This window comes from Dama dama, chromosome 18 (assembly GCF_033118175.1).
Source record: "Dama dama isolate Ldn47 chromosome 18, ASM3311817v1, whole genome shotgun sequence".
Lineage (NCBI taxonomy): Eukaryota > Metazoa > Chordata > Mammalia > Artiodactyla > Cervidae > Dama > Dama dama.
Window position 1 is genome coordinate 73,348,547 of NC_083698.1, and position 25,119 is coordinate 73,373,665.

At 49.3% G+C, this 25,119-nt stretch overlaps 2 protein-coding genes across 2 annotated transcripts; both read left to right on the top strand.

Annotated features, from left to right (window-relative positions):
* Window positions 1-6,609: 6,609 nt before the first annotated feature.
* On the top strand, window positions 6,610-9,941 carry TMED4 (transmembrane p24 trafficking protein 4). Its single transcript, XM_061166539.1, has 6 exons — window positions 6,610-6,627; window positions 7,056-7,347; window positions 7,541-7,641; window positions 7,754-7,879; window positions 8,316-8,462; window positions 8,903-9,941. The coding sequence occupies exons 1-6, from the start codon at window positions 6,610-6,612 to the stop codon at window positions 9,050-9,052; spliced, it is 834 nt and encodes a 277-aa protein (XP_061022522.1). The 3' UTR covers window positions 9,053-9,941.
* A 3,194-nt stretch (window positions 9,942-13,135) lies between these two features.
* On the top strand, window positions 13,136-22,576 carry DDX56 (DEAD-box helicase 56). The gene is made up of 14 exons (XM_061165602.1): window positions 13,136-13,232; window positions 13,323-13,484; window positions 14,486-14,646; window positions 14,791-14,961; window positions 15,075-15,165; window positions 15,732-15,976; window positions 16,291-16,410; window positions 16,903-17,016; window positions 17,114-17,208; window positions 17,619-17,692; window positions 17,829-17,918; window positions 18,667-18,772; window positions 21,343-21,416; window positions 21,843-22,576. The coding sequence occupies exons 1-14, from the start codon at window positions 13,173-13,175 to the stop codon at window positions 21,918-21,920; spliced, it is 1,641 nt and encodes a 546-aa protein (XP_061021585.1). The 5' UTR covers window positions 13,136-13,172; the 3' UTR covers window positions 21,921-22,576.
* Window positions 22,577-25,119: the final 2,543 nt, after the last annotated feature.

Consider the following 25,119-nt stretch of genomic DNA (forward strand, 5'->3'; position numbering starts at 1 on the left):
TTGCTCTTTGGAACTTAGGGTAAGCCTAGGGGCTTAAGCTTTTCTACAAACAAGAGACAGGGGAGGGCTTCCCTGGTGGCTCAGTGGTAAAGAATCCACCTGCCAATGCAGAAGACATGGGTTAGATTCCTGGTCCAGGAAGATCCCACATGCCTATGTGCAACTAATATCCCACATGCCTATGGGCATATGGGAGCAACTAAACCCATGTGCCACAACTACTGAACATATGCTCTAGAGCTCTAGAGCCTGTGAGCCACAACTACTGAGCCCGCATGCTACAACTACTGAAGCCTGCATGCCCTAGAGCCCATGCTCCTACCAAAAGAAGCCACTGCCATGATAAGTCCATGTACCAAAACTATAGAAAAGCCTGCTCACCACAATTAGAGAAAAGCCTGAACAGCAATGAAGACCCAGCACAGCCAAAATTGAATGAATAAAATTAAAATCATAAGAAAAAAGAGAGACAGAGATACTTGAGTTTGTCCCTGGAAAGTCCCACAGGGTCCTGCTTGGTTTCACGACAATGACCATTGGCTTACAAGTGTCTGTCAAGTACTTGTTTACAATTTTATTGGGTATTTCCTAGGAGCGTAAGTGGTTGGTCATATGGTAATTCTATCTCCAGCTTTCTGAGCAAGTGCTAAACTGTTTCCCACAGGGGCCATACCATTTTACATTCCCACTAGCAGTGCATGATGGTTTCAGTTCTGCATATGCTTCAGTACTTAATTTCTTAAAAAATTTTTTTTATTATAGCCATATTAGTACGTGTGAGGTGATATCATTGTTGTCTTGTTTTGCATTTCCCTAATGACCAATTATGTCAAATTTTTTATGTGCTTATTAGCCATTTGTATATCTTCTTTGGAGAAAAGTTTAAGTTGTTTGCCCTTTTTTGAATTGGGGTTTTTGTCTCATTGTTGAGTTGGAAGAGTTCTTCATATATTAACCCCTTATCAGGTATATGAGTTGCAAATATTTTCTCCCATTCTGTAGGTTGTTTTTTTACTTTATAACGTTCTTTAATGAACAACAGTTTTAAACTTTGAAGTCCATTTTATCCATGTTTGTTGTTATTTTTGCAATGTTCATTATCTGTCACAGCCAAGAATCCATTGCTAAATCTGAGATCATGAAGATTTATCCTTCTTCTAAGAATTTTATGGTTTTAGCTTTTATATTTAGGTTGTCTATGCGTTTTGAGTTAATTTTTGTATATGATGTGCAGTAGGAATCCAACATCATCTTTTTGCACATGGCTTAAAGCTCAACATTCATAAAACTAAGATCATGGCATCTGGTCCCATCACTTCATGGAAAGTAGATGGGGAAATGGTAGAAACAGTGGCAGACTTTATTTTTCTGGGCTCCAAAGTCACTGCAGCCATGAAATTAAAAGATGCTTACTCCTTGGAGGAAAGTTATGACCAACCTAGGCAGCATATTAAAAAGCAGAGACATTACTTTGCCAACAAAGGTCTGTCTATTCAAGGCTATGATGTTTCCAGTAGTCATGTATGGATGTGAGAGTTGGACCATAAAGAAAGAAACCTGAGTGCCGAAGAACTGATGCTTTTGAACTGTGGTGTTGGAGAAGACTCTTGAGAGTCCCTTGGACTGCAAGGAAATCCAACCAGTCCATCCTAAAGGAAATCAGTCCTGAATATTCATTGGAAGGACTGATGTTGATGAACTGTATATGATGTGCAGTAGGAATCCAACATCAAATTTTTGCACATGACTTAAAGCTCAACATTCGTAAAACCAAGATCCAGTACATTGACCACCTGATGTGAAGAGCAGACTCATTTGATGCTGGGAAAGATTGAGGGCAGGAGGAGAAAGGGACGACAGAGGATGAGAATGTTGGATGGCATCACCGACTCAATGGACATGGGTTTGGGTAGACTCCAGCAGTTGGTGATGGACAGGGAGGCCTGGTGTGCTGCAGTTCATGGGGCTGCAAAGAGTTGGACACAACCGAGCGACTGAACTACCCAATAGGCAACTCCCCATTCTCCCCCTCCCCATTTGTAACCACCATTCTGTGTCTCTGAATTTACTACTCTAGATACCTCATATAAATGGAGTCATATATATTTGTCCTTTGTGACTGGCTTATTTCACTTAGCATAATATTCTCAAGGTTCATCCATGGTGTATCATATTGCAGAATTTCCTTTCTAAGGCTGAATACTACTCCATAGTTTGTATATATCACATTTTGTTTATCCTTTATCCACCCACTGATGAACATTTGAGTTGCTTCTACTTCTTGGGTATTGTGAATAGTGCTATGAATATGGATGTGCAAATATCTTTCCAAAATCCTGCTTTCTTTTACAGATCTACCCAGAAGTGGGATTGCTGGGATATATGGTAATTTGGGTCTTCCTTAGTGGCTCAGCGGTGAAGAATCTGCCTGCAATGTGGGAGGCTTGGGTTTGATCCCTGGGTTGGGAAGATCTCCTGAAGGAGGGAATGGTAATCCACTCCAGTATGCTTGCCTGTAGAATCCCATAGACAGAGGAGCCTGATGGGCTACAGTCGAGGGTTGCAAACAGTTGGACATGACTGAAGTGACTGAGCATGCATGCATGTAATTTAATTTTTTTGAGGAACCTCAATACAACTTTCCATAGTGGTTGAGCCATTTTATGTTTCCACCAACAGTTCACAAAGGTTCGTTCCTCCACATTATCAACACTTGTTATTTTCTGTTATTATAATAGTGAACATTTTAAAAATTGTTTTTGGCTGTGCTGGGTCTTTGTTGCTGCATGGGCTTTTCTCTAGTTGTGGCCAGCAGGGGCTCCTCTTCATTGCAGTGTGCAGGCTTCTCATTTTGGTGGCTTCTCTTGTTGCAGAATGCAGGCTCAGTGGTTGTGGCACACAGGCTTAGTTGCTCTGTGCCATGTGGGATCTTCCCAGACTAGGGATCAAACCTGTATTTCCTGCACTGGCAGGCAGATTCTTTACCACTGAACCACCTGGGAAGCCTTGTTATTATTTGTTAATAGTAGTCATCCTAATCTGTGTCTCTCATAAAGACACTTGTCATTGGACTTAGGGCCCACATAGATAATCTAGGATTATCTCATCAAGATCCTTAATTACATTTGCAATATCATTTCTCCAAGTAAGGTGACATTCACAGGTTCTGGGGACTCAAACATTGACATGTCTTTGGGGGACCACCATTCAACTCATTATACCCCCTTTATTTTCCTCCCTGATACTTTCCTTCATCTGACATGCTATGTATTTACTCATTTATCTTGTTTATTGATAGAAAATAATAAAAATAAATCTGCAAGGACAAGGATTTCTGTTTCGCTCACCAGTGTGTTCCCAGGGTTTAAAAGTGTCTGGTACAAATGGCTATTCAGCAGATACTGGTTGAATGAATGGCTAGCTAGCCTAGGTCAAGGCTTGCAGGAATTTCTTCCTCCCACCTTTGCAGGGTAAAGGTCTGGGAGGGGAATTAGATTACCTAAGACAGGTTTCTTCCTGTGGGGAATGCAATCTTTTTTTTTGGCTGTGCCATGCAGGATTTTAGTTCCCTGATTAGGATTGATCTCTAACCCTCCTACAGCAGAAGCATGGAGTCTTAACCACTGGACCGCTGGGAAAGTCCCAATAATATCAAGATTATCCATCAATTAGGACAAATTCCAGGGTTCTTTTTAAGAAAAAAAGAAATACAGATACCATTTTTTGCTAAAGGGATTTAGAATTCCTTGGATAAATGGCTGATTTTACACCTACAATGGGAAATATGCAAAATGGAAAACAAGGAAGACCCTAAAGACTACTAGAATTGTGTCAAAAGGGTATAGCAAAACAATGTTTTATTGGAGAATTTGAGCATTAAAAAGGGTAATGGGTTTAATGCACTGAAACACACTGTCTTACTGTAAATCCTCACTGGCTCTAGATTTGTTTGAAGGATATACCAAGGGCAGAGAAACATGTTAAATGTCACATTAAGAAACAATCAACCAAATTCAGAATGTGGAAAATTCTACAGGTCAAATGATCAAATTGCTTCAATAAGTAGATGGCATCACCATCATCAATAGAAAGGGAAGGGGAATTGCTTATCCACAGATTTGGCTTCCTGTGGTCCACAGCAGTCTGAAAATATTAAATAGAAAATTCCAGAAATAAACAACTCATCAGTTTTAAATTGCTCACTGTTCTGAGTCGTATGGTGAAATCTTGCTCTGTCCTGTCTGGGACAAGAATCATCTCTTTGTCCAGGCATATCCTGCCTGTTTATAGCGGCCCTCTTAGTTATCAGACTGGCTGCACCACTATCACAGTGCTTCGGTTTAATTAACAATGACCCCAAAGTGCAAGAGTAGTGATGTTGGCAATTCAGGTAAGTCAAAGAGAAGCTGCAAAGTGCTTCCTTTAAGTGAAAAGGTGAAAGTTCTCAGCTTACTAAGAAAAAGAAGTCTTATGCTGAAGTTGTTAAGATCTATGTTAAAGGGTGAAACTTCTGTGAAATTGTAAAGAAAGAAAAATTCTTGCTGGTTTTGCTGTTGAACTTCAAACTGCAAAAGTTACAACCACAACATGATTCCTCCTTAGTTAAGATGGAAAAGGCATTAAATTTGTACAACAAAACTTTCTGATACCATATTCATATAACTCTTATTACAGTATAATGTTCTATTTTGCTATTAGTTATTGCTAATTTCTCACTGTGCCTAACTTATAAACATTATCATGGGTACGTATAGAATAAAACACATGAGAGAGAGATTTTTGGCACAATCTGTGGTTTCAGGCATTCACTGGGAGTCTTGGACCATATACCCCTTAGACAAGGTGTGACTACTCTGTATCAGAAGACGTTTAAAAGATGTATAAATGAATGTAGTAAATAGACTTTTTTAACAATCCAAAGTTTATTGAGATGGGGTGGGGGGAACTGAAAATATACTAAGTACTAGAATTATTTTTTTTTTTAGTACTAGAATTATTAAAGAGTTATTTTTGTTTTGGGTGTGATAATGTTATTTTTAACAGTCCTTATTGGCTAGAAATACACTGGAATATTTATAAGTAAAATTATATGATGTCCAGGGAATCTTTAACACACTTCAGGACAAAAATGCAGAAATGGATAAATAAAATAAGACAAAATTTTGATTGCTGCTGAAACTGGTTGCTAGTATTTGAAAGCTCATTGTTAACTATTCTATGTGCTTGGAAATTCTCTTAATAAAAATTTTAAGACAAATTTTCAACCTTCCTTTGCTCTAATTCCACCCCCAGTAAGGACCTTTCTGGCTTCTTTTTTGCCTTCCTCTGTCCCACAAGAGGAATGCTCTCATTAGGAGATGTAAACATGCCTCATAGATCTCCTCATTCTAAGTTTTCCTCAAGACTTTTCCTTAATTTTCTTAGCCCAGATATTCATTCTCAAGTTGCACCAGTTTGCTCAAAGAAAAGAAGGTGAAGGACACAGAACCTTGGAAAAGGGAGGAACCTGCACAGAGGTCATCACTTAAACAAGAAGACTATCCCCTACTGAATTTGGATGAGATCACAAGTTGTTTGCACGACTGACTGCTGAGTGTGGCCAGACTGTGACTTCTTGTCCATTTCATTAAAGCTGAGCCATATGCTAATATTTAAAAATCAGATTTCATACTTAAACTCAAATTTCCAGCTTCTGACAAAAGAGATCTTATTTTCCGTCCTCACTGCACAACTGCTGCTGCTCAGGAAGGGTTTCCTTGTAAAACTTCTTTAATGCCACTAGGATATTTGCCTTGGTTCAATCCCACTTTTTAAGAGATAAATAGGAACATATCCAACACTACGCAGATTCCTGGGTGGGGAAGACCCCTGGAGAGGGAAATGGCAACCCACTCCAGTATTCTTGCCTGGAGAATCCCATGGACAGAGCCTGGCAGGCTACAGTCCGTGAGATCGCAAGAGCCGGACACGACTTAGTGACTAAACCACCACAACACTAAGCACGATAAGAATGATTTTTACAGGGTTTATGTTTAGGAAGGATGGGAAGCAGCAGAACAAGCTCTGGGCCCCCACTTGCACTTGTCATGGGCCCATCAGACCAAAGAGGCTGGATTTTGTTCTGTTTCACATCTCTCTCCACTCTGAGCCCTAAACCACCGTGAGACAGTGGAGCAGACCCACAGCCCGAGGGACTGCATGTTCCACATCTTCACCTAGAGACAATGAGCTGGACAAGTTGAGAGAGAACAATAGGGGCTGGAAACAGAGGCGGAGACGCCGCCGAGCCTCGCCCTTTTGGTGCAGTTCTAGTGACCACTGGACCGTCTCTATTTGTCCCTCTTCCCACACATCTCTCACCTTTAGCCCAATCTCCACTTTCTCTTCCTGGTAAGCATCCCCGGGTGACTATCTGTGAGCACTTCGGTGTATACCCCTAGCAGAGGAGTGTCAGAAAATAATCATTCCAACACTGTCATCTCAAGCAACAAAACCGATAAACTCCTAAAAGCTGGAACACCTAAACCTGTTGGCGCCTCACGGCTTAGAATACCGTTTCCTGTAGGTCTGTTAGGAGCCCCACCCAGGTGAGGCCTCCACCCCGAGGTCATGGCTTCCAAAGGCTCGGTGAGCCCCTATTCCAGGCGGCACCGAATGTGCCTGAGGCTCCTACACGATTTCTCACACCGGTATCCGCCTAGTCGGAGTCTCGTGAACAGTCTGTCGGTCCGGGAACTCCGACTTTCCTTTCCTCGGTGGACCCCGAGTTCGGAAGCCTACATAGACCCAATCTTCCGGATACGGGACTCAAGCCCCGGCGCAGGCTGACGGGTAAGCAGCAGGGGCGAAGGAGTTGTCAACATTTCCGTACTCTTGCTCTGCCACGCCGCGTTTGCTGGGAGTAGGGCGCAGGCGCGCGCATGCGCACTGAGGAGAAGCCGCCTTTTGGTTGTTGACGGAACCCACTACGCCTCCAGAGAGAGGAAGGGACCAGCCAGTCTCCGGGCGTCCTGCGTTTGCGCACTCTCCCCTCGGCCCTGTAATTTGGCTTAAAGGACGCGAGCGGGGCGGGGCGGGGCGGACGCAGAGCGGGAGTCACCGCGCAAGCGCATCCTGCGCCTGGTCTTTCTGCGTCGTCAGGGAGTGGGGCGCAGGTGCGCGCATGCGCACTGGGCAGAGGGCGCGCGTTGGCAGGTGTCTCGGCTGGGCGTCGGCGGGCAATGGGGTTGCCGGCGTTGCTGCTCCTTGCTCTGTGCGCGGCAAGCGCCCGGGGGCTTTATTTCCACATCGGCGAGACCGAAAAGCGCTGCTTCATCGAGGAAATCCCCGACGAGACCATGGTCATCGGTCAGGCGGGGCGAGGGTGGATCGGGCCCTGAGTTGTCCCCAAGACGCCGTCGGGCTCTCCGCTCGCAGCGGCACTCTGAGGACGCGGGACGGTGACCGGGCGAGCAGTGCCCCCTGCCTGGCGTCCCGGGAGCCGCGGAGTGTGGGAGCCGGACGGACTAGGCGGGTTGTGACAGCTCTGTCTGTTCCGCAGGGAACTATCGCACCCAAATGTGGGATAAACAGAAGGAGGTCTTCCTGCCCTCGACCCCCGGCCTGGGCATGCATGTGGAGGTGAAGGATCCTGAAGGCAAGGTAGGGCCACCTTCACTAGAGCTCTTGGGGTGGACAGAGCTCGTAAGACACGAGCTTGCACTTGGCGAGGTTAGAGTAAAGGTGTGGGCTTTCACTGACTGCTCTGTTGCAGGTGGTGCTCTCCCGGCAGTACGGCTCAGAGGGCCGCTTCACCTTCACTTCCCACACTCCCGGTGACCATCAGATCTGCCTGCACTCCAACTCTACCAGGATGGCTCTCTTTGCTGGAGGCAGACTGGTAACAGTTTTCTCTTGGCCATAGCTCAGAATCTGTCACTTGGTTCCAAAGTTTTGATTTATTAAAGAACCCGCCTGCCAACGCAGGAGACCAAGAGATGCAGGTTCCATCCCTGGGTCGGGCATATCCTCTGGAGAAGCGCATGGCAACCCACTCCAGTATTTTTGCCTGGAGGACCCATGGACAGAGGAGCCTAGAGGGCTATGGTCCACAAGGTCACAAAGAGTGGGACATAACTGAAGCGACTTAGCAAGCACGCACATCATTTGTAACTCTTTGTGGCACAGTTACAAGTAAGAAATAGACGTTGCCCGCCTGTCCCACAGGGACAAGAGTATGTTCCATAGCCTGGAACAGACCATCAGAGGTTGCATCACTTAGACATCATAACCTCACAATGGCTCTGACTTTGGGGTCCAACCTTGTTTCCTCCTAGCGTGTGCACCTAGACATCCAGGTTGGGGAGCATGCCAACAACTACCCTGAGATTGCTGCCAAGGATAAGCTGACGGAGTTGCAGCTCCGAGCCCGCCAGCTGCTTGATCAGGTGGAGCAGATCCAGAAGGAGCAGGATTACCAAAGGGTAAGGGCATGTCACTGTACTTGGCCATGGCAGTTGACCTTTATACCCATTACACCTGGAAGTTTCTTCTTGGGGCTTCCCCTACTTGGGAAGCACGCTGTTCAAAGACTGGAATGGAGGGTATCAATGCAGATAGCCATTTTTCAGCTCTGTAGAATGAAGTGTAGAGAGGACAGTTCACCCTCTAGCAAAATCCATTGCCTGCCTCCTTATTTTGGGATCTTGCTTTAAATGGTTTAAGAATGTGATTTCTGTTCTAGCAGAGAAGCTCATGGAGGGGCAGCATGTTACTTCCTTGGGGCACTCCCAGGGGAATCAGAGGCAGTATTTCAAAAGGTGTTTGGTCCCATAGTTGAGCAGTGGCATGGGAGGGAAGGACCTTACAACAGCTGAGACTGTCTCTCCTGCACATTTAACCCTGGGTCCATTGTCCTACGCAGTATCGTGAAGAGCGCTTCCGTCTGATCAGTGAGAGCACCAACCAGCGGGTCCTGTGGTGGTCCATCGCTCAGACTGTCATCCTCATCCTCACTGGCATCTGGCAGATGCGTCACCTCAAGAGCTTCTTTGAGGCCAAGAAGCTGGTGTAGTGTCCTCACCACGTGACCCTTTCCTGTCACCTCAATTATTTGGTACTTTCCCCACCCAATATCTTATCCACCTGGATTCTGAGGGAAAAAAAAAGTGAAAAAAGAATATAAGCCACATTGGTTCCATGGCAACAAAGCATTCAGATCAGCCACTTGTTAACACTGGTTTTCAAGGACACAGGACACTGGTCCAGGCTTTCAAAGATCTGTCTTGGGGTTTGTGCAGAGCTGGAACTGACCCAGGACTGAGTCTTCTTTTGCATCCAGTGATTCCCCTCTTTCTCATAAAATGAGCAAATGAAAAACCCTCCTACGCCTTTAACCTTTCCCTTCATCTACTTACGAAGTAGGCAACCAAAATGCTCCACCGAGGAGGCCTGCCTCACTGCTCTGCTGTCAGTCCTGGGTTCACTCAGCAGCTTTGTGAATGTAAATAGGGCCAAAGGCCCCAGAGGATTGAAAAGTTTTTCTATATATTAGAACTATTTTTTGATAAAATTATATATTTTCCTTCCTAGTTGAAGTGTTACTGCCTTTGTGTGACTAGCTGAAAACACCGGTGCAGTCCCTTCTGCATTGTTTATGCACACATCTTTGATAACTAACTACCATGGCAGCTCCCAGGACTTCAGCTCTCAGGGCTAGAGAGCAGCTGCTCTCAAGGCCTAATCAGAGGGCCAGGCAGAGAATTCTCCAGGACACCTGTGGTTTCCATCACACAGGGCCTGAATTCAAGAGTGAGGCAGTGACAGAGCTCACACAAGGCAGGACACTGTTACCCTCCCGTTTCCCTTAACTTTTATTTAAGCTGTGATAAATGTTTTCCTCGCGGGAACCAGATTTGGTTCTTTATACAGATTTTTCCAGTGAAATAAAACGTGTTGTAGTAGCTGTGTTTGAAATGAAATAAAGAGGCCGTGGGCAGAGGGGAGGCACAAAAGGAGATGGAAGAAAAGCTCTTGGTCTGGGTGCTTCTGCAGCTCACTGGGAGCGGACTTGGGCATGTGGGCTTGTGAGGCTAGGGTCCGGGAACAGACAGGGTGGTGGCTCAGCAATGCACAGAGGGCAGCCACGTAGGCTTGACAGCAAGGAATCCTGTGAAGAGATTAAGTATCTGTTTCTTAGCTCCCTGGAATCATAAGTGTAAACACATCTTAGCATACTTCCCGCATGCTTTTCTGCCATATAAAACTTAATACCATTAGTTGCCCATTCTTGACATTTTATTTCATGGTTTTATTTATTTAAAATACATTATTTATCTGACATACAAAACTAAATTCTTCCCTTCTTGTTTTTATCTTCCATATTCTACATGTGTATCTATTTTTACTTATAGAAGTATAAGCAATTTAGTTTTCTAGACCTTTTCACTTAATATTTTTGTAAATATTTAAGAAATTCCAGTTTGGGGTGACCATGTTAACGGTCCAGTGTGGTGAAACACCATAAATGACTCATCCAAAATTATTTGGATATTTACCATAATACTCTTAATATTAGAATTAACATGGAAAATGAGGTGGCCTTGAAACTAGTTGGTGTGTAGACCTCTGGCCTGGGGCTCTTTAGGAGCATGGGATGTGTCAGGAAGGGAACACACGTCTGTTCTGTGGCTGTTATTAGGAATCTACCCAGCAAAGCACACTAGTGTGTGCTTTCCTACACACTAGTGTCTAGGCTGTAGGAATACAGGAAGTAGCCTGTCCATCTGTGCATCTCAATTATGCTGAGGGGTCAGTAGGTACTCGGTTTCTCCTCTTGTGAATTTTTGATAGGGGAATGGAGTGAAGACAGAGGTGGGAGTATATCACACCTTTATACTGATGGGACAGTTGGAATCTTGATTGCCAGAGGATAGGCTAATCGGTGGTAGATGTGAGGAAAAGAGTTTCCACATTGGTGTGTGGTATTCACAGACACCATAGAGCCTAGGAAAAATTTTAAAAAATAGTTCGGCTACATCCAAGGAATTCTGGGGACCTTTTCCCCCAATACTACCCTGATTCCATTCTGAAGTTCTTGCTTTCTCAGGTTATAAGACATCCTTACCAAATAGTCTTCTATCCTTATACAAAAAGGCTGTGGGGGCACAGGAGTCTTTCTACTCATCCCATTATCCCTGGCCCAGTCCCTATCTCCATGTTCTGGTTCCAGCCTCACTTTACCTGTGGTGCTCTCAGTTCTCACCCTATAACACCCAGAGCCTGACTTCGGGATCTCATGCTGGGCCCATGTCAGAATAGATGCATAGGGTCACCTGAGAAACTCATCCATATGGATTCCTGAGCAACATTTACGTCCAGTCTGACTATGTTTGGTGTGGTGTGGTAGGCAGAATGGGCATCCCTGGTGGCTCGGACAGTAAAGAATCTGCCAGCAATGCAGGAGACCCAGGTTCAATCCCTGGGTCGGGAAGATCTCCTGGAGAGGGGAATGGCAACCCACGCTAGTATTCTTGCCTAGAGAATTCCATGGACAGAGGAGCCTGGAAGGCTACAGTCTATGCGGTCACAAAGAGATGGACATCCTGCATCCCTGTTAACACACATGGTAGGCAGACTAATAACTTCCCAATAATGTCCAACTAGATGTACTAATTCCTGAAACCTGTGAATATGTTACCAAACATGGCAAAGAGAAATTAAGGTTGCTACCATCTGCCTTTAAAATAGGGAGATTGTCCTCGATTATCTGGGAGGGCCCAATGTCATAACAAAGGTTCTTGGAAAATGCAAGAGGGAGGCAAAAGAAGGGTGTAATGATGTGACACAAGGACTCAACCCTCCATTAATAGCTTTGAAGATAGACCAAGGGGGCCACAAGTGAAGCTGCGAAAGGCAAAAAAAAAAAAAAAAAAAAACACAAAACTCCTTTAGAACCTCGAGAAGGGAATACAGCCCCACCAACCTCCTGATTTAAGCTTAGAGAGGCCTTGTCACACTTATGACCTACAGAACTGTAAGATAGTAAGTGTGTTAAGCCACCAAATTTATGAATATTTGTTACAGGAGCAATAGCAAACTGATACAAGTTGGGACCAAAAATCCACCCCCCCTTTTTTCTTGGCTGAGTCTTACTACTTGGGGAATCTCAGTCCCCAAAAAGGAAATGAATCCAGGCCACAGCAGTGAAAGCCTGGAATCCTAACCACCAGACCTGCAGGGAACGCCTAAGAATTATTATTTTTAACCAAGCTGGGCAGGCAACACAGGTTGCTACCTTTGGGAACCCCAGAGCAACCTACCTTCCTTTTTTCTTATGCTACTCATTCTTCCAAACTTCATTCTTGGACAGTTCAATGGTTATAGCCTGTCCTTGTTCTGCCTGTGACCCTAAACCTTAGCCCAGCCCTGGTGGCCTCTATTATATGCTGGTACACCCAGTGTCACTTGCTTTTTACTCTGAAAGTCATTGCCGGGTTTCAGATTCCCACGTTCCCACCACGGCTACAGGCAAACAACCCTGTAACACATATGCTGGTGCACTTTTCCTAAGCATAGTCGGTGGCAGAGCAATTAATGCTTGCACATAAACCTGAAAGATTCCCCCAGATGCATAATGGCAGGAAAGGGCGCAGGACTCACTAGTATTTCCCAAACGTGGTAAGGTACCACCCGCGGCATCCCTTTTCTTAGGTAGTACACAGACGAGCATTCTAAACATTTATGTATTTGTCAATATAACTACAACTAATACTGGCATAATTGCTAGGGCGAGGCTGTTAAAAATCAAGTGCTAGATGATGGTAAAGCCATAAACATGCAACCTGGTGGAGAAACTTGAGGATTGTGTGGCCAGTGTCGGTGGGCGGAGGCGGGCACGGAGGGGACCTCATCCACCTCCACGGAGCCCCGCCTCTGCCGCAGGTAACCCTAACCCAGAACGCCATTTAGAGTTAGTGTCAGGGGACCGGCAAGGACCCGTGGGCTCTCTGCCGCCCGCCGCCTCTCCCCCGAGACTCCACAGCTAGAGCGCAGCAGCAGCCGCAGAGCCCAGCCGGAACACCGGAAGCCATGGCCAACTCCTTTGAAACTGATTGGATGCTGCTTTGACCGGCTCACGCGTCTTCTCGTGCTCTTCCTGTCGCGCCTGCGCGCTGTCACTACAGAGCAGCAGCATGGAGGATCAAGAATCGTTGGGCTTCGAACACATGGGCCTGGACCACCGGCTCCTACAGGTACCGGGGAGGGCTGAGGAGCCCAACCGACGGTGGATGGGAGCGGTGGCAGGGCAGCACGCCGCCTGAGCCGTCCCTTGTCTCTCCTAGGCCGTCACCGATCTGGGCTGGTCGCGACCCACGTTGATCCAGGAAAAGGCCATCCCGCTGGCGCTGGAGGGGAAGGACCTCCTGGCTCGCGCCCGCACGGGTTCCGGGAAGACCGCCGCTTATGCCATTCCGATGCTACAGCTGTTGCTCCACAGGAAGGCGGTGAGTCGGGGAAGGGGCCCCAAAGGCCGAGAAAGGGAGATACTGGCGTTTGAGTTCCGTTGTGCCCTCTTGGAAAGCTGTGCCGGCCACACTCACGCACCCAAGTCTTTCTCAAGAACCGGGATTTTTTTGGATCTCTTACACATGAAGGCAGATCTAAGAGAACCTGATGATTTTCTGGTAAACGTTCTGAGCTGGGATTCAGGTTACTTGGGTTCTAGTCCAGGCCTTGCGACCATTATTCTTTGTACTAAGTTCAGTTCAGTTGCTCAGTCGTGTCTGACTCTTTGCGACCCCATGGACTGCAGCAAGCCAGGCTTCCCTGTCCATCACCAACTCCAGGAGCTTACTCAAACACATGTCCATGGAGTCGGTGATGCCATTCAACTATCTCATCTTCTGTCATTCCCTTCTCCTGCCTTCAGTTTTTCCTGGCATCAGGGTCTTTTCCAATGAGTCAGTTCTTCACATCAGGTGGCCGAAGTATTGGAGTTTCAGCTTCAGCATCAGTCCTTCCAATGAACATTCAGGATAGGTTTCCTTTAGGGTTGACTAGTTTGATCTTCTGGCTGCTCCAGATCCTAGTTGAGGCATCTTCCTTCTTCCTCATGGCATGTGGGAATCCATAGTAGTTTTATGTGAACTCTTAGTTGTGGCAGGCAGGATCTAGTTCCCTGACCAGGAATTGGACCTGAGCCTATTGGGAGCACAGAGACTTAGCTACTGGGCCACCAGAGAAGTAACTGGTGGTTGTCCAGTAACTGACACATTTTAAGTAACTTTGTGATGATAAAGTAAGTTATCCTTGTTGAGTTCAGTGCCTTGGGAAAGGGCCTTTTGATCTACATTCAGAGGTGGGTAAAGTAAGTGAAGAGGTGATCAAAACACAACGATATTGTTGTGTTGAAGTCATAGTACATGATCAGATTGCCTGGAAGAGGTAGAGAAAAGCATCCAATGGCCATGATGATAACTGACTGGCTGAAGTCTTTGTCTTGCAGACAGGGCCTGCAGTAGAGCAGGCTGTGAGAGCCCTTGTCCTTGTGCCGACTAAGGAATTGGCAAGGCAGGCCCAATCCATGATTCAGCAGCTGGCTGCCTACTGTGCTCGAGACATCCGGGTGGCCAACGTGTCAGCCGCTGAAGACTCAGCCTCTCAGAGGTGGGTTAGAACAGCAGGGCTGTGAGGGAATGAATCCGCACTGGGATGTGGGATGGGGTTTGTGTGCAGCAAAAACAAGGGCTGATTGGGGTGAGGTCCCAGCTGCTACCTTCTACTTAATACTGAGGTGTTGCCTGTCTACAGAGCTGTACTGATGGAGAAGCCCGATGTGGTGGTGGGGACCCCATCCCGAATATTAAACCACTTGCAGCAAGACAACTTGAAGCTTCGAGACTCCATGGAGCTGCTGGTGGTCGATGAGGCTGATCTTCTTTTTTCCTTTGGCTTTGAGGAGGAACTTAAGAGTCTTCTCTGGTAAGGAGAAGGGGTGGTGAATACACAGTAGGTCCTGGAGCAAGGGGGCCAGTTCATCTGCCCCTGTTAGAGGCCTTAGAATTGGAGTCTGATGGGGCTCTGTTTCATTTTAGTCACTTGCCCCGGATTTACCAGGCTTTTCTGATGTCAGCTACTTTTAATGAGGATGTGCACGCCCTCAAGGAGCTGGTACTACATAACCCGGTAAGGGCCCCGTGGGACTGTCAGGAGACTCAGAGGACTCACTCCTGCCTTCTCAAAGGAACCCTTTATTATTTGGGGTTGGAAATTCCTCGTTTAGTATTCCTGGTTCTGAGGCATTAGAAGTCCTATGTTGTTAGGCACTCCTGTATCCTCCAACCTAAAATCACTGTGTAGTCCCAGGTATCCACTGGGTTCAAACCATGCTTTGCCTAAAGGCCTTGAGATCAGGGACCCCCAAAGGGCAGAAAGGCTGCTCTGAGCAGCAGGACCAAAATTCTCCCCTTATGTGAACTTTACTCTTCAGAAAGGTTGCTACTGTAGGGGTTTTCTTTTCACTATAGTCATTTATAGTGTGTTTCTGTTTGATTTGTGCCCCAAATTGTTTGTAGTTTTATGTCCTTTGTAAATTGCAGTAGTTAGTATACTTTGAATTCTGACATTACACAGTTGGAAGGGACCCAGGGCACCCTCCACTAACATGTTAGTTCTGTGGTTGGTGAGCCAGCGGCTTGCAGTAGCATTTCTGTCTTCTTTTCTTTCCTGACCACAGGCCTGTCCTCCCCTAGGTTACCCTCAAGTTACAGGAGTCCCAGCTACCAGGGCCAGACCAGTTGCAGCAGTTTCAGGTGGTCTGTGAGACTGAGGAAGACAAATTTCTGTTGCTATATGCCCTGCTCAAGCTGTCGTTGATTCGGGGAAAGTCTCTGCTCTTTGTCAACACTCTGGAGCGGAGTTACCGGCTGCGCCTATTCCTGGAGCAGTTCAGCATCCCCGCCTGTGTGCTCAATGGAGAGCTTCCACTACGCTCCAGGTGTGCCGACTCCCTTGTCTTGGTTGAAGATGGGGATGGAAAAGGGGAGACATAGTCGCTCTTCTTGTTTCTTAAGTGCTTAGTGGATTGAGGGCTCCAGGCTTGAATGATCTTCAATGACTTTATCTCTCACACTCTGCAATACCAACTATAATTCCATCTTCACTTGAGGAGGTTGAAGCACAAAGATTAAGTTGGGGAAGAATTGAAGAGGAGGGACTAGTCAGAAAGGATGACTGTTATGACCAGGTGGAGGGTGGGGGAGAGGCCTCCAGTGCTCTTAGGTCTGACTTTTGTCTGCTCTTGGGCCACAGGTGCCACATCATCTCACAGTTCAACCAAGGCTTCTACGACTGCGTCATAGCAACAGATGCTGAAGTCCTGGGGCCTCCAGTCAAGGGCAAGCATCGGGGCAAAGGACCCAAGCGGGACAAGTGAGTCCACTTTTATCTCCTCTCAGCCCTTGCCAGGGAGACCCACCTTTCAGAAGACTGGGAAGCTAGTGTGTGGGGGCAGGGAGTGAAGGGCGCACAGGCCTGCGCTTCATGGGCAGCATGAACGGCCGTACTGCCTGACTTGTTGGCGTGCTGTTATCCTGTGAAGAAGATGGCCCAGCCTCCACTGGCTGTGACTTGGACGAAGGCTCTTTCTTCGGGGGAAGGGGAGCCCCCAATCCCTGTCTGCCTCTCGGGTGGGCTGGCTCAGAGTGGTTCTCGGGTTGCCCTGTAGGCAGTGAGTTCCAGGGTTTGGCTGCCCCCACTACTCTAGCTCCTGGCACAGTTATGATGTTTAAGAATCTTACTCGTGACAGTGTCTTGTAATTCCATACCAGCCTTTGTTTAGTCGTCATGCTGATTAAATAAGTTTGAGAACATGGCCTCTGAGGAGAGGAGGGCTCAGTCTGAGGTTGGCATGTTTTCTTACAGGGCTTCTGATCCAGAGGCAGGCGTGGCCAGGGGCATAGACTTCCACCACGTATGTGCCGTGCTCAACTTTGATCTCCCCCCTACCCCCGAGGCCTACATACATAGGGCCGGCAGGTAGGAGGACTGAGGCGTGGCGGGCTGGGCACCTGGACTGTGGGCACACGGTGGGACACACAGCCAGAGACACGGGCTGGGTTGTCTCTCCTTGCAGGACGGCACGTGCCAACAACCCCGGCATAGTTTTGACCTTCGTGCTGCCCACAGAGCAGTCTCAGCTGGGCAAGATCGAGGACCTTCTCAGTGGAGGTAAGAGCCCCGCCCTCACTGACCCGAGAAAGGGCCAGGCTTCTGTCGTGACACTTTAAACTTCAGGGTCTGGTGCTCCTTAGTGCTCCGTGGCTGTCATCGCACATACTTTGTGGCCAGAGTGGCCTCAGAGTAGGAGAGTGGGCGAGTGGGCAGGTCCTAAGGCTGAGAGATGTGACAGGGCCCAGGACGGGGGGACAGGAAACTGCCCTGGCTGCAGCAGGGTGGATCCCCTGTCACGAACTGTCCATGAGACCCAGGTTTTTTGCTGCACGTCTGCAATATGAGGAAAGAGTGGGCTGGATCCCCGGCTGCCTCACCCCAGGGAGCGGACATGGGAGGTTCTGAGCAGAAGGCCTCCATAGACCCTGCCCAAGTCTGCAGAACCCTCACTGCTGTCTTCTCTGCAGACAGTGGGGCCCCTGTCCTGCTTCCTTACCAGTTCCACATGGAGGAGATCGAGGGCTTCCGCTACCGCTGCAGGGTGAGTGGGGCCCTGTGGGGATGTGGGTACTTGGGGCTTCTCTAGGACCCAGAGTCAGGCCCTTGTTGCTCAGCACCCTGGCAGGAGGGCGGGCTCAGGCAGCCCTGCCATGTTGACCTTTGATGTCTGCCCCCAGGATGCCATGCGCTCAGTGACTAAACAAGCCATCCGCGAGGCAAGGCTGAAGGAGATCAAAGAGGAGCTCCTGCACTCAGAGAAGCTCAAGGTAAGGGGCTGTGGTGGGGGGACGGAAAGGGGAGGCTCCAGGGCATCGCCCTTCCTGGAGGCCGGCGGCAAAGCTGTGGGTGTGAGAGGCGGTGAACTGGGCAGCAGACCGTGCCTTTAGCAGGTCATGGGGAGGAAGCAGGCCACGAGTGAGCAAGGATGCCAGCTGTCCTACTGGGAGGTGAATCGGCCCAGTCTCTGAGGTGGACAGTGGCTGTGTCCATCAGAGGCACAGCTTCTGGGGTTTATACTCTTGACACAGTTGTAAGAGTTGTGTGAGCTCACAACTGTATGGGTGCCTGCGTTCCGTTATGATTCCCAAGGTGGAAACACCAGGGGGTCCACCCCGGGGACGCAGTAAACCAAGTCAGGTGCATTCACGCGGTGTGCATTACACAGAAAAGGAGGAGGCAGCTGTTTATGTGTCAGTTGGAAGGTGCGCGGCCATGGAGTGATTCCCGGTGAGGAGGGTGTGGCGTGCTCCTAACTGCCCCCACCGAATAGGGAGTGGGAGCAGGCACACACGCCTTCCTGTGTGTGTAGAGCACTTGAGGGGATATGAGCAACCAGAAACGGAGCTGCCTCTGGGAGGGGGCCCCATTGACAAGGCAGTGGGAAATCTCAGCCTTAACAATTGGAACACGGGCTACCTGTTCAAAAACTCCCCTGTAAAAAAAAAAAAAAAAAAAAACCTGCGAAATTACAAAAGGAGGACCAACCATGCAGTGCCTGCTTCTCTCCCCTGCCAGACATACTTTGAAGACAACCCCAGGGACCTCCAGTTGCTGCGGCATGACCTGCCCTTACACCCCGCCGTGGTGAAGCCTCACCTGGGCAACGTCCCTGACTACCTGGGTGAGCAGGGCTGGGGGCGGGCTGCGCATTCATCCCTGGGCTGCCGTGCACTGGGGTGACAGAACTCTGGGAACTGGGCAGCGAGCACGTACACAGACATAACTCTGCACCGTGCCCCTGGGTAGGCATTGCTCTCTCTGTTGGGGAGACAGGAAACCAGGGCAGCACTCTGCTTTCAAGGCCAGGGGTCTCACATCTAGAGCCTGGTCCTATGAAAGAGCGAGCTAATACCTGGCCAAGCAGCCTCCTGTGTGTAGAAGGGAGTGACTGGGTGTGATGTGGGAGTCGCAGGTAGGAGGCAGTGCTACTCGTGCTGGAGGAGACTTGGGGTTAGTGACCAGGCCAAGCTGCCCTTGGGTGTCTGAGTCCAGAACATTTGACCGGGGAAGTGAGGGGTGAGAAAGAGAATAGACCTGCTTGAGCCTTGTGGGGATGAGGGATATCAGGATCACAGTTATGAGGTCAAGGATGGATCCCAAGAAGGACTTCCTTGGTGGTCCAGTGGTTAAGACTCTGCACAGGGAGCATGGGTTTGATGTTCAATCCCTGGCCAGGGAACTAAGATCCCACATCCCGCATGCTGCATGGCACAGCCAAGAAAAGAATGGATCCCGAGAGTGGTTTCTATGGTGTAGATGAGGCCAAAGCCCAGCTGATGTGTTCAGGAGCCTTGCTCCCTTTGCACCCGGTAATGATACTCCTTGTGTCTTTGGTAATGGGTGTGTGTGACTTCTATGCTGAAAATGCTTAAAGTGAATTAAGGAAGCAGAGTGGTGAGTGTAGACCCCTTTCCCTGGTACCCCTGTGGATTAGCGTAAGCTGGTGGATATGGCAAGGAGAACCCCAAGCAAGTGGATGGGAAAGATCCAGGAGAGATGGGAAAATGCCAGAGAGATAGGGCCAGGCTCCCCAGGAAGTGAGCTGTAAGGGATACCAACCAAGGTCCTGGTCTGAGGAGTGAGGAGGGGGAGAAGGGGAGGAGTGGGTGTGATCTTGGGTGGCTTTTGGGTGGTCTGTGTGGCAGTTTGAAGTGGATCCCAGTTCCCTGAGTGGGGATTGAACTTAGACCACAGCGGTGAGGGCGCTGTATCCTAACCTTATTAGACCACCCAGAGACTTGTGGCTGGGAGCAGGGCCCTGGCTCTTGCCTGGTTTGAAGAAAGAATTAGGGAAAAAGTTTAAAAAAAAAAAAAAGGTAAGTGAAGTGTTTATTAGGAGAGAAGAGGGATGTGGAGAAAAGATGGGTGAACTGAGAGAGAAGTAGCTATGAGCTTTTTTTTTTTTTTAATTAATTTTTTCTTGGTTGCTCTGAGTCTTCATTGTGTTTTCTCAGGCTTTCTCTAGTTGGGGCAAGTGGGGGCTATTCTTCGTTTCAGTGTATGGACTTCTCGTTGTCATGGCTTCTCTTGTTGTGGAGTACCATGGACTTAGCTGTGGCACATGGACTTAGTTGCCTCACGGTCCATGGGATCTTTCAGAACCAGGGATCGAACCTGTGTCCCCTGTATTGGCAGGTGGATTCTTAACCACTGGACCCCCAGGGAAGTCCCTTTTGGGATGGTTTAGACCACTTATGTGGAGGCAGTTTTCTGATTTTCATCTGGCCAGTCATGTTTCATTATGTGGCCCCAAGTCCATATCAGGTCTGACTCAGGGCCCTCCTGGATGTGCAAGCGCATCTTTTAGACAAGGTGAATTCCAGTGCAAGGCTTTTCGGGAGGCTGGCAGACCTTACGGTCTAGTGTCCCCTCCCCTGAGGAACCTTTTTGTGCTTGCATAGTCTGGGAGGTCTCCTTGACCCCATGAATGAAAAATACGTGGTCTCCTTAATTTTTTACCTAAGCAGGGCTTACTTAGCTTCTTTCTGTTAACTCCTTTTCCCATTATCTTGAAGTGTCCGCAGGAGACAAAGTCCAGCTACTTATACTGTTCTGTTGTTATTTTTATTTTCAAAGTGTAAACAGGAAGCTAGTTGTAAATGTTTAACCTGGGGCCCATCTGTCTCCTGCCTCAGAAGTGAATCCCATCCTCTCTGTCACACAGGAGCAGAGTCGTTGCCCAAAACCTTTGGCCTTTAGGGGTCGGGGTGACATGGGAGGGTGTGGTGGTGTGGTGCTCAGAGGCCTGTCAGGACCTGTGTGACCTGGCTGGATGGGACCCTGAGCTATGCCCTGGGTGGTGGGTGAGAGGGCAGAGGCCAGGGGTCATGTAGCAGGTCCCGAGCAGTGATGGTGGCACCTGACAGGTGAGGAAGGGCCACATAGGAAGGAATTATGTGAAGGCTGCTTTTCTATTTTAGCAGCGTTTTCTTTCTTAATTTTCCTTCTTCTGTTTCACCCTTACTGTGACACGTACTGTAGAGATGTGTTTTAGTGGGCATCCCTGGGAACAGCGCTGTGACACTAGATAGTCACGTGTTCTTAGGATTGCAGTGAGGATCGGAGTGCCAGGCCCTGGGTCAGGAGGGGAGAGCGGGCTGGGAGCCACTGGAGGTGGAGCCGGCGGGAGAGGGGATGGGAGCAGGCCCACGGGGCGGTGGGGGCAGCCGCTGAGCCAGCCGTCTCTTCCAGTTCCTCCTGCTCTGCGCGGCCTCGTCCACCCACACAAGAAGCGGAAGAAGCCCCCTGCCTCTAAGAAGGCCAAGGTATGTCCCCTGGGGCCTTGGTGATGGCTGCAGGGCTCCCCGCCCCACCCCACCCCCCAGTCTGGTTCCCTTGTCACAGGGGTGTGCTCGCCCCTCGTCCTCAGGAGGAAGGAACGAGGTCCTGAGAACTGGCCCCAGACCCCCGGCCGCTGGCCAGACTTGTGGGGGCCGGGGCTTTCCCTTGGCCACCATGAGCAGCTTCCAGAGCAGAGGAGGACCTGCTCTCCTGTCCCCACTGCCCTCCTCATCCTCCACGCTGCAGGAGGACGAAGGTGGGCGCCTGCGGTGCCGGAAGCAGCACCTGTCCTTGGCTCGCGGCCTGCAGGGCCTGCCAAGTAGCAGTACCAGCCACTTCTCTGAGTCTGTCTCGTTATGTGCAGACAGACGTCTGCTCCCCACAGTTAATCGGTAACTTTGCCCCCACAGAAGGCAAAGACACAGAACCCACTGCGAAGCTTCAAGCACAGAGGAGAGAAACGCAGACCCACAGCAGCACCCTCCTGAGGTGGTTCAGGCAGCCTTGGCTGCCTTCCCAGCCTCTCCCCGGACTGGAGTGTGGAGCAGGCCTCCCTGCTGGAGGGAGCTTGATTCTCAGACTGGATGGACTGGATTCAGGGCAGGCAGAACTGTGGCCCTCCAGATGGATGGCCAGGATGGTGCTTTGCCTATAACCACAGAATAAAGATTCTAGCTGCCCTAGTTTGTACCTCCTGCCTGTAGGAAGGGGCCATCGAAACCTTGGGAATCAGAAACCACTTGCAGGAAGCAGCACCTGGCTCTTTGCCTGCTGTGTGCAGTGCCTCCTTGGCCAGAAGAGGTCAGCCTTGCAGCGCTGCAACCCAGCAGCCCTCAGGCCGGGAGACACCCGCCGGCATCTGGCTCTCTGGCCTTACCACCGTCTGCTCCTGTGGCCTTCCCCTCTGGGATCAGGCTGACACCTCCTCTGAAGCTTGGAAACGACTTTTCGCCTCCTGGAAAGATGAGCCTGCCTGATGACACCTCTTTCTCCATGGCCCATTGTAAATTCAGCCTTCTGCTCCCTCAGGCAGCCAGGGCCAGCTGTCTCTGCTCCCGAACTGCTCTGCTCTGTTTGGCACACTTGGGTGTGTGTGTGTTTAATTAGTTAATTAATTTGGCTGCAACAAGTCTTAGTTGCGGCATGTGTGGTCTTTTTTAATTGTGGCACATGGGACCTAGTTCTTCCTGACCAGGCATCAAACCTGGACCCCCTGCATTGGGAATGTGGAGTCTTAGCCACTGGACCACCAGGAAAGTCCTCCCTGGGTGTTTTAAGTGCATGAGTGACAGTGTGACACACACATGCCCTGTCTGTTTGCTCTCAGCCCACCTGCAAGGTTCTGACAGGGGAGGGTCCCACCTCATATTTGGGCCTCCCAGCTGCTGTCTGGAGGAGGGGGATGCTGCTGATAACTGTGCCCTTTATTGTGCCCACTTATCACGGTGTCATTGTCACCCACTTATCAGGCCTCACAAGGCCCAACTGATGAGAATACTTAGTGGAAGAGGGTCAGCAGGGTTGGCAGGGGAGTTAGGAGAAAATTGGGAAGAAAGTTGAAAGTGCTTGAGTATTTCATTCCGACAGAAAACCAGGTGGTGGTACCAGCACAAGCTGGTCTACACGGTGAGGAAAGCCTGGGTCTCTCTCTGGCTGCTATTAGGGGGTGGTGGGCCCTCAGGTTTAGGGTCTCCACGTTTCTGCCATTCTGAGGATTTCTAGGGAATCAAAGTGTATATGGTGGGGATTGCCGCTCAGGTGGGATTATCAGTGCGTGAAACAACAACCAGTACATTGCCACTAGGTTCCTGAGGCCTGCCATGGCTCGGGCACCTTAAGGAGATGAGCAAATGGAGCTGAACAAAGATGGCAACCCAGCATTTGTGGGGGCCCAGAACTGCAGCAACAGCCTCATGGGCGTCACTGCCTTGTTGAAGGGGCCAAGCTTGGAGAGCTTCCTGTATCCCTGCCTGGCTGCTGGCTGTAGACCTCCCCACCTGCTGTGTGAGGCAGGCCTGGCCCTGGGGACCCAAGAGCCTGGGACATTGAGGTGGCGGTCTGCTCAAATGGTGTGCCAACCTTGTTCCTCTGAGCCTGCCACCTCCAGGCGTCCCAGCCAATGAACTTAACGTTGAGTCTGCACAGACGCAGGAGAGTGGGCACCTTGGGTTTCTCCAGTGATATTTCTTTTCAGAGGGGCCTCTGCCGGTGGGGTGCGTTCCTGTCTGGGAACAGAGCTGGGGCCTGTTGGCCACATGCTAGATGCAAGCTGTGTGCTGAGACCTGCGCTGAGTGTTCTACCAACATAGGGGCTACTCCCAAGTTCTGGGTGGGGGTGCTGAGGCTCAGAACTCACCTGGCAACAAGTCACAGGGTGGGTGAAGAGGACAGGATTTGGACATCAGCATAGGCCTGCTCTGGTGTCCCAGGCTGGCCCACTGTCCACCCCTGTGAAGGAGTAGCTTGCTCTCACCAGCTTGGGAGCAGGTGCCATCCTAGGCACTTTACATAACCCTAGGCTGTGCTTATATAACCCACAGTTGGCTGGAACAGGCCCTGGCACTTGGTGGAATCTGTGAATTGGGCGGGATCAAGAGAGTGGTGTGTTCCTGTGGCCTGGACCTGCAGAGGGAAGGTGTGCAGACGTCTCATACAATCACACAGCCCTGGGTGGAGGCTCTGCTATCCACTTACACACAGGGAAACAGGCCGTCAGGGGTTGAACTTGTCTATCTGATATCAAAACCTCTGCCCTTGATAAGTGTGTCCAAAATAGAACGGAACAGGCCCTGGGACACGGGTATGCATGCGATAAGTGAGCTGGGTTTGGAAGGAAAGAGGTCACTGAACAATAGATAAGCTCAGCAGGTTCCAGGCTGGCTGACGTACAGGGCTCATGGCAAAGGGGTCAGCAGAGTGCAGGGAAATTCCACACCTCTGACTGGCACAATCCCACCCACGCATAGGCTTGAATGGGTGCCCTTGTGTTCCTGGCTCTGTGCTTGGACCTAGGGGAGATGGATAGAGCTCAGTCCCTGCATGCTAGGAGCTTTAGAGGGGTTGAGAACCAAACTTTCAGTGCATCCCAACTTCCCCAAGCTGCAGACTCCACGAAGCATCTGTCTGCTCCGCCATCACTTGTTGGGGCTGCCAGTTGTAGGCACTGGGCTGGAGGCGGGAGGGAGTGGGTAGTGCCCTCCGGCCAGGTGCACTTGTGGCTAGATCATCTCCCTTCTGGGATGCCCAGGTGCCAGGAGGGTTACCTAGGGCCTCACTCTATTGTAGGAGTTAGGTGAGACTGGAAAGGGTGTTGGAAGCAGAGTGAAAGTGCTCCAGGGGGGGAGGGTGCCTGGCACATTTGAGGATAAAAAGAAAACCAAAGAGATCATCACTGAAACAGGCAAAAACTGAAAAACTAAACTGATGTCTTTTATTTAAAATTTTTTTATGTTGTGGCTGTGCCATGCAGCACATGGGATCTTAGTTTCCCAGCCAGGAATCGAACCCACATCGCTTGCATTGAAAGTGTGGAGTCTTAACCACTAGACCATTAGGAAAGTCCCTGAATTATTTTTAAAGGGCAATACAGCTACATATTAAGCATTCAAAAGGTGCTGGTGGATTTGAAGCAGGGGAGCACCCTGATCAGATAGCTGAGTAGCCATGGTGATAACACACGGGCAACAG

Coding starts and splice junctions, on each gene's coding strand:
- DDX56 (XM_061165602.1), top strand. CDS start 13,173: ATGGAGGATCAAGAATCGTTGGGCTTCGAACACATGGGCCTGGACCAC. Junction 13,485..14,485: donor TGTTGCTCCACAGGAAGGCG/GTGAGTCGGGGA, acceptor TTTGTCTTGCAG/ACAGGGCCTGCAGTAGAGCA. Junction 17,017..17,113: donor TACATACATAGGGCCGGCAG/GTAGGAGGACTG, acceptor CTCTCCTTGCAG/GACGGCACGTGCCAACAACC.
- TMED4 (XM_061166539.1), top strand. Junction 7,642..7,753: donor TGAAGGATCCTGAAGGCAAG/GTAGGGCCACCT, acceptor GCTCTGTTGCAG/GTGGTGCTCTCCCGGCAGTA. Junction 7,880..8,315: donor TCTTTGCTGGAGGCAGACTG/GTAACAGTTTTC, acceptor GTTTCCTCCTAG/CGTGTGCACCTAGACATCCA.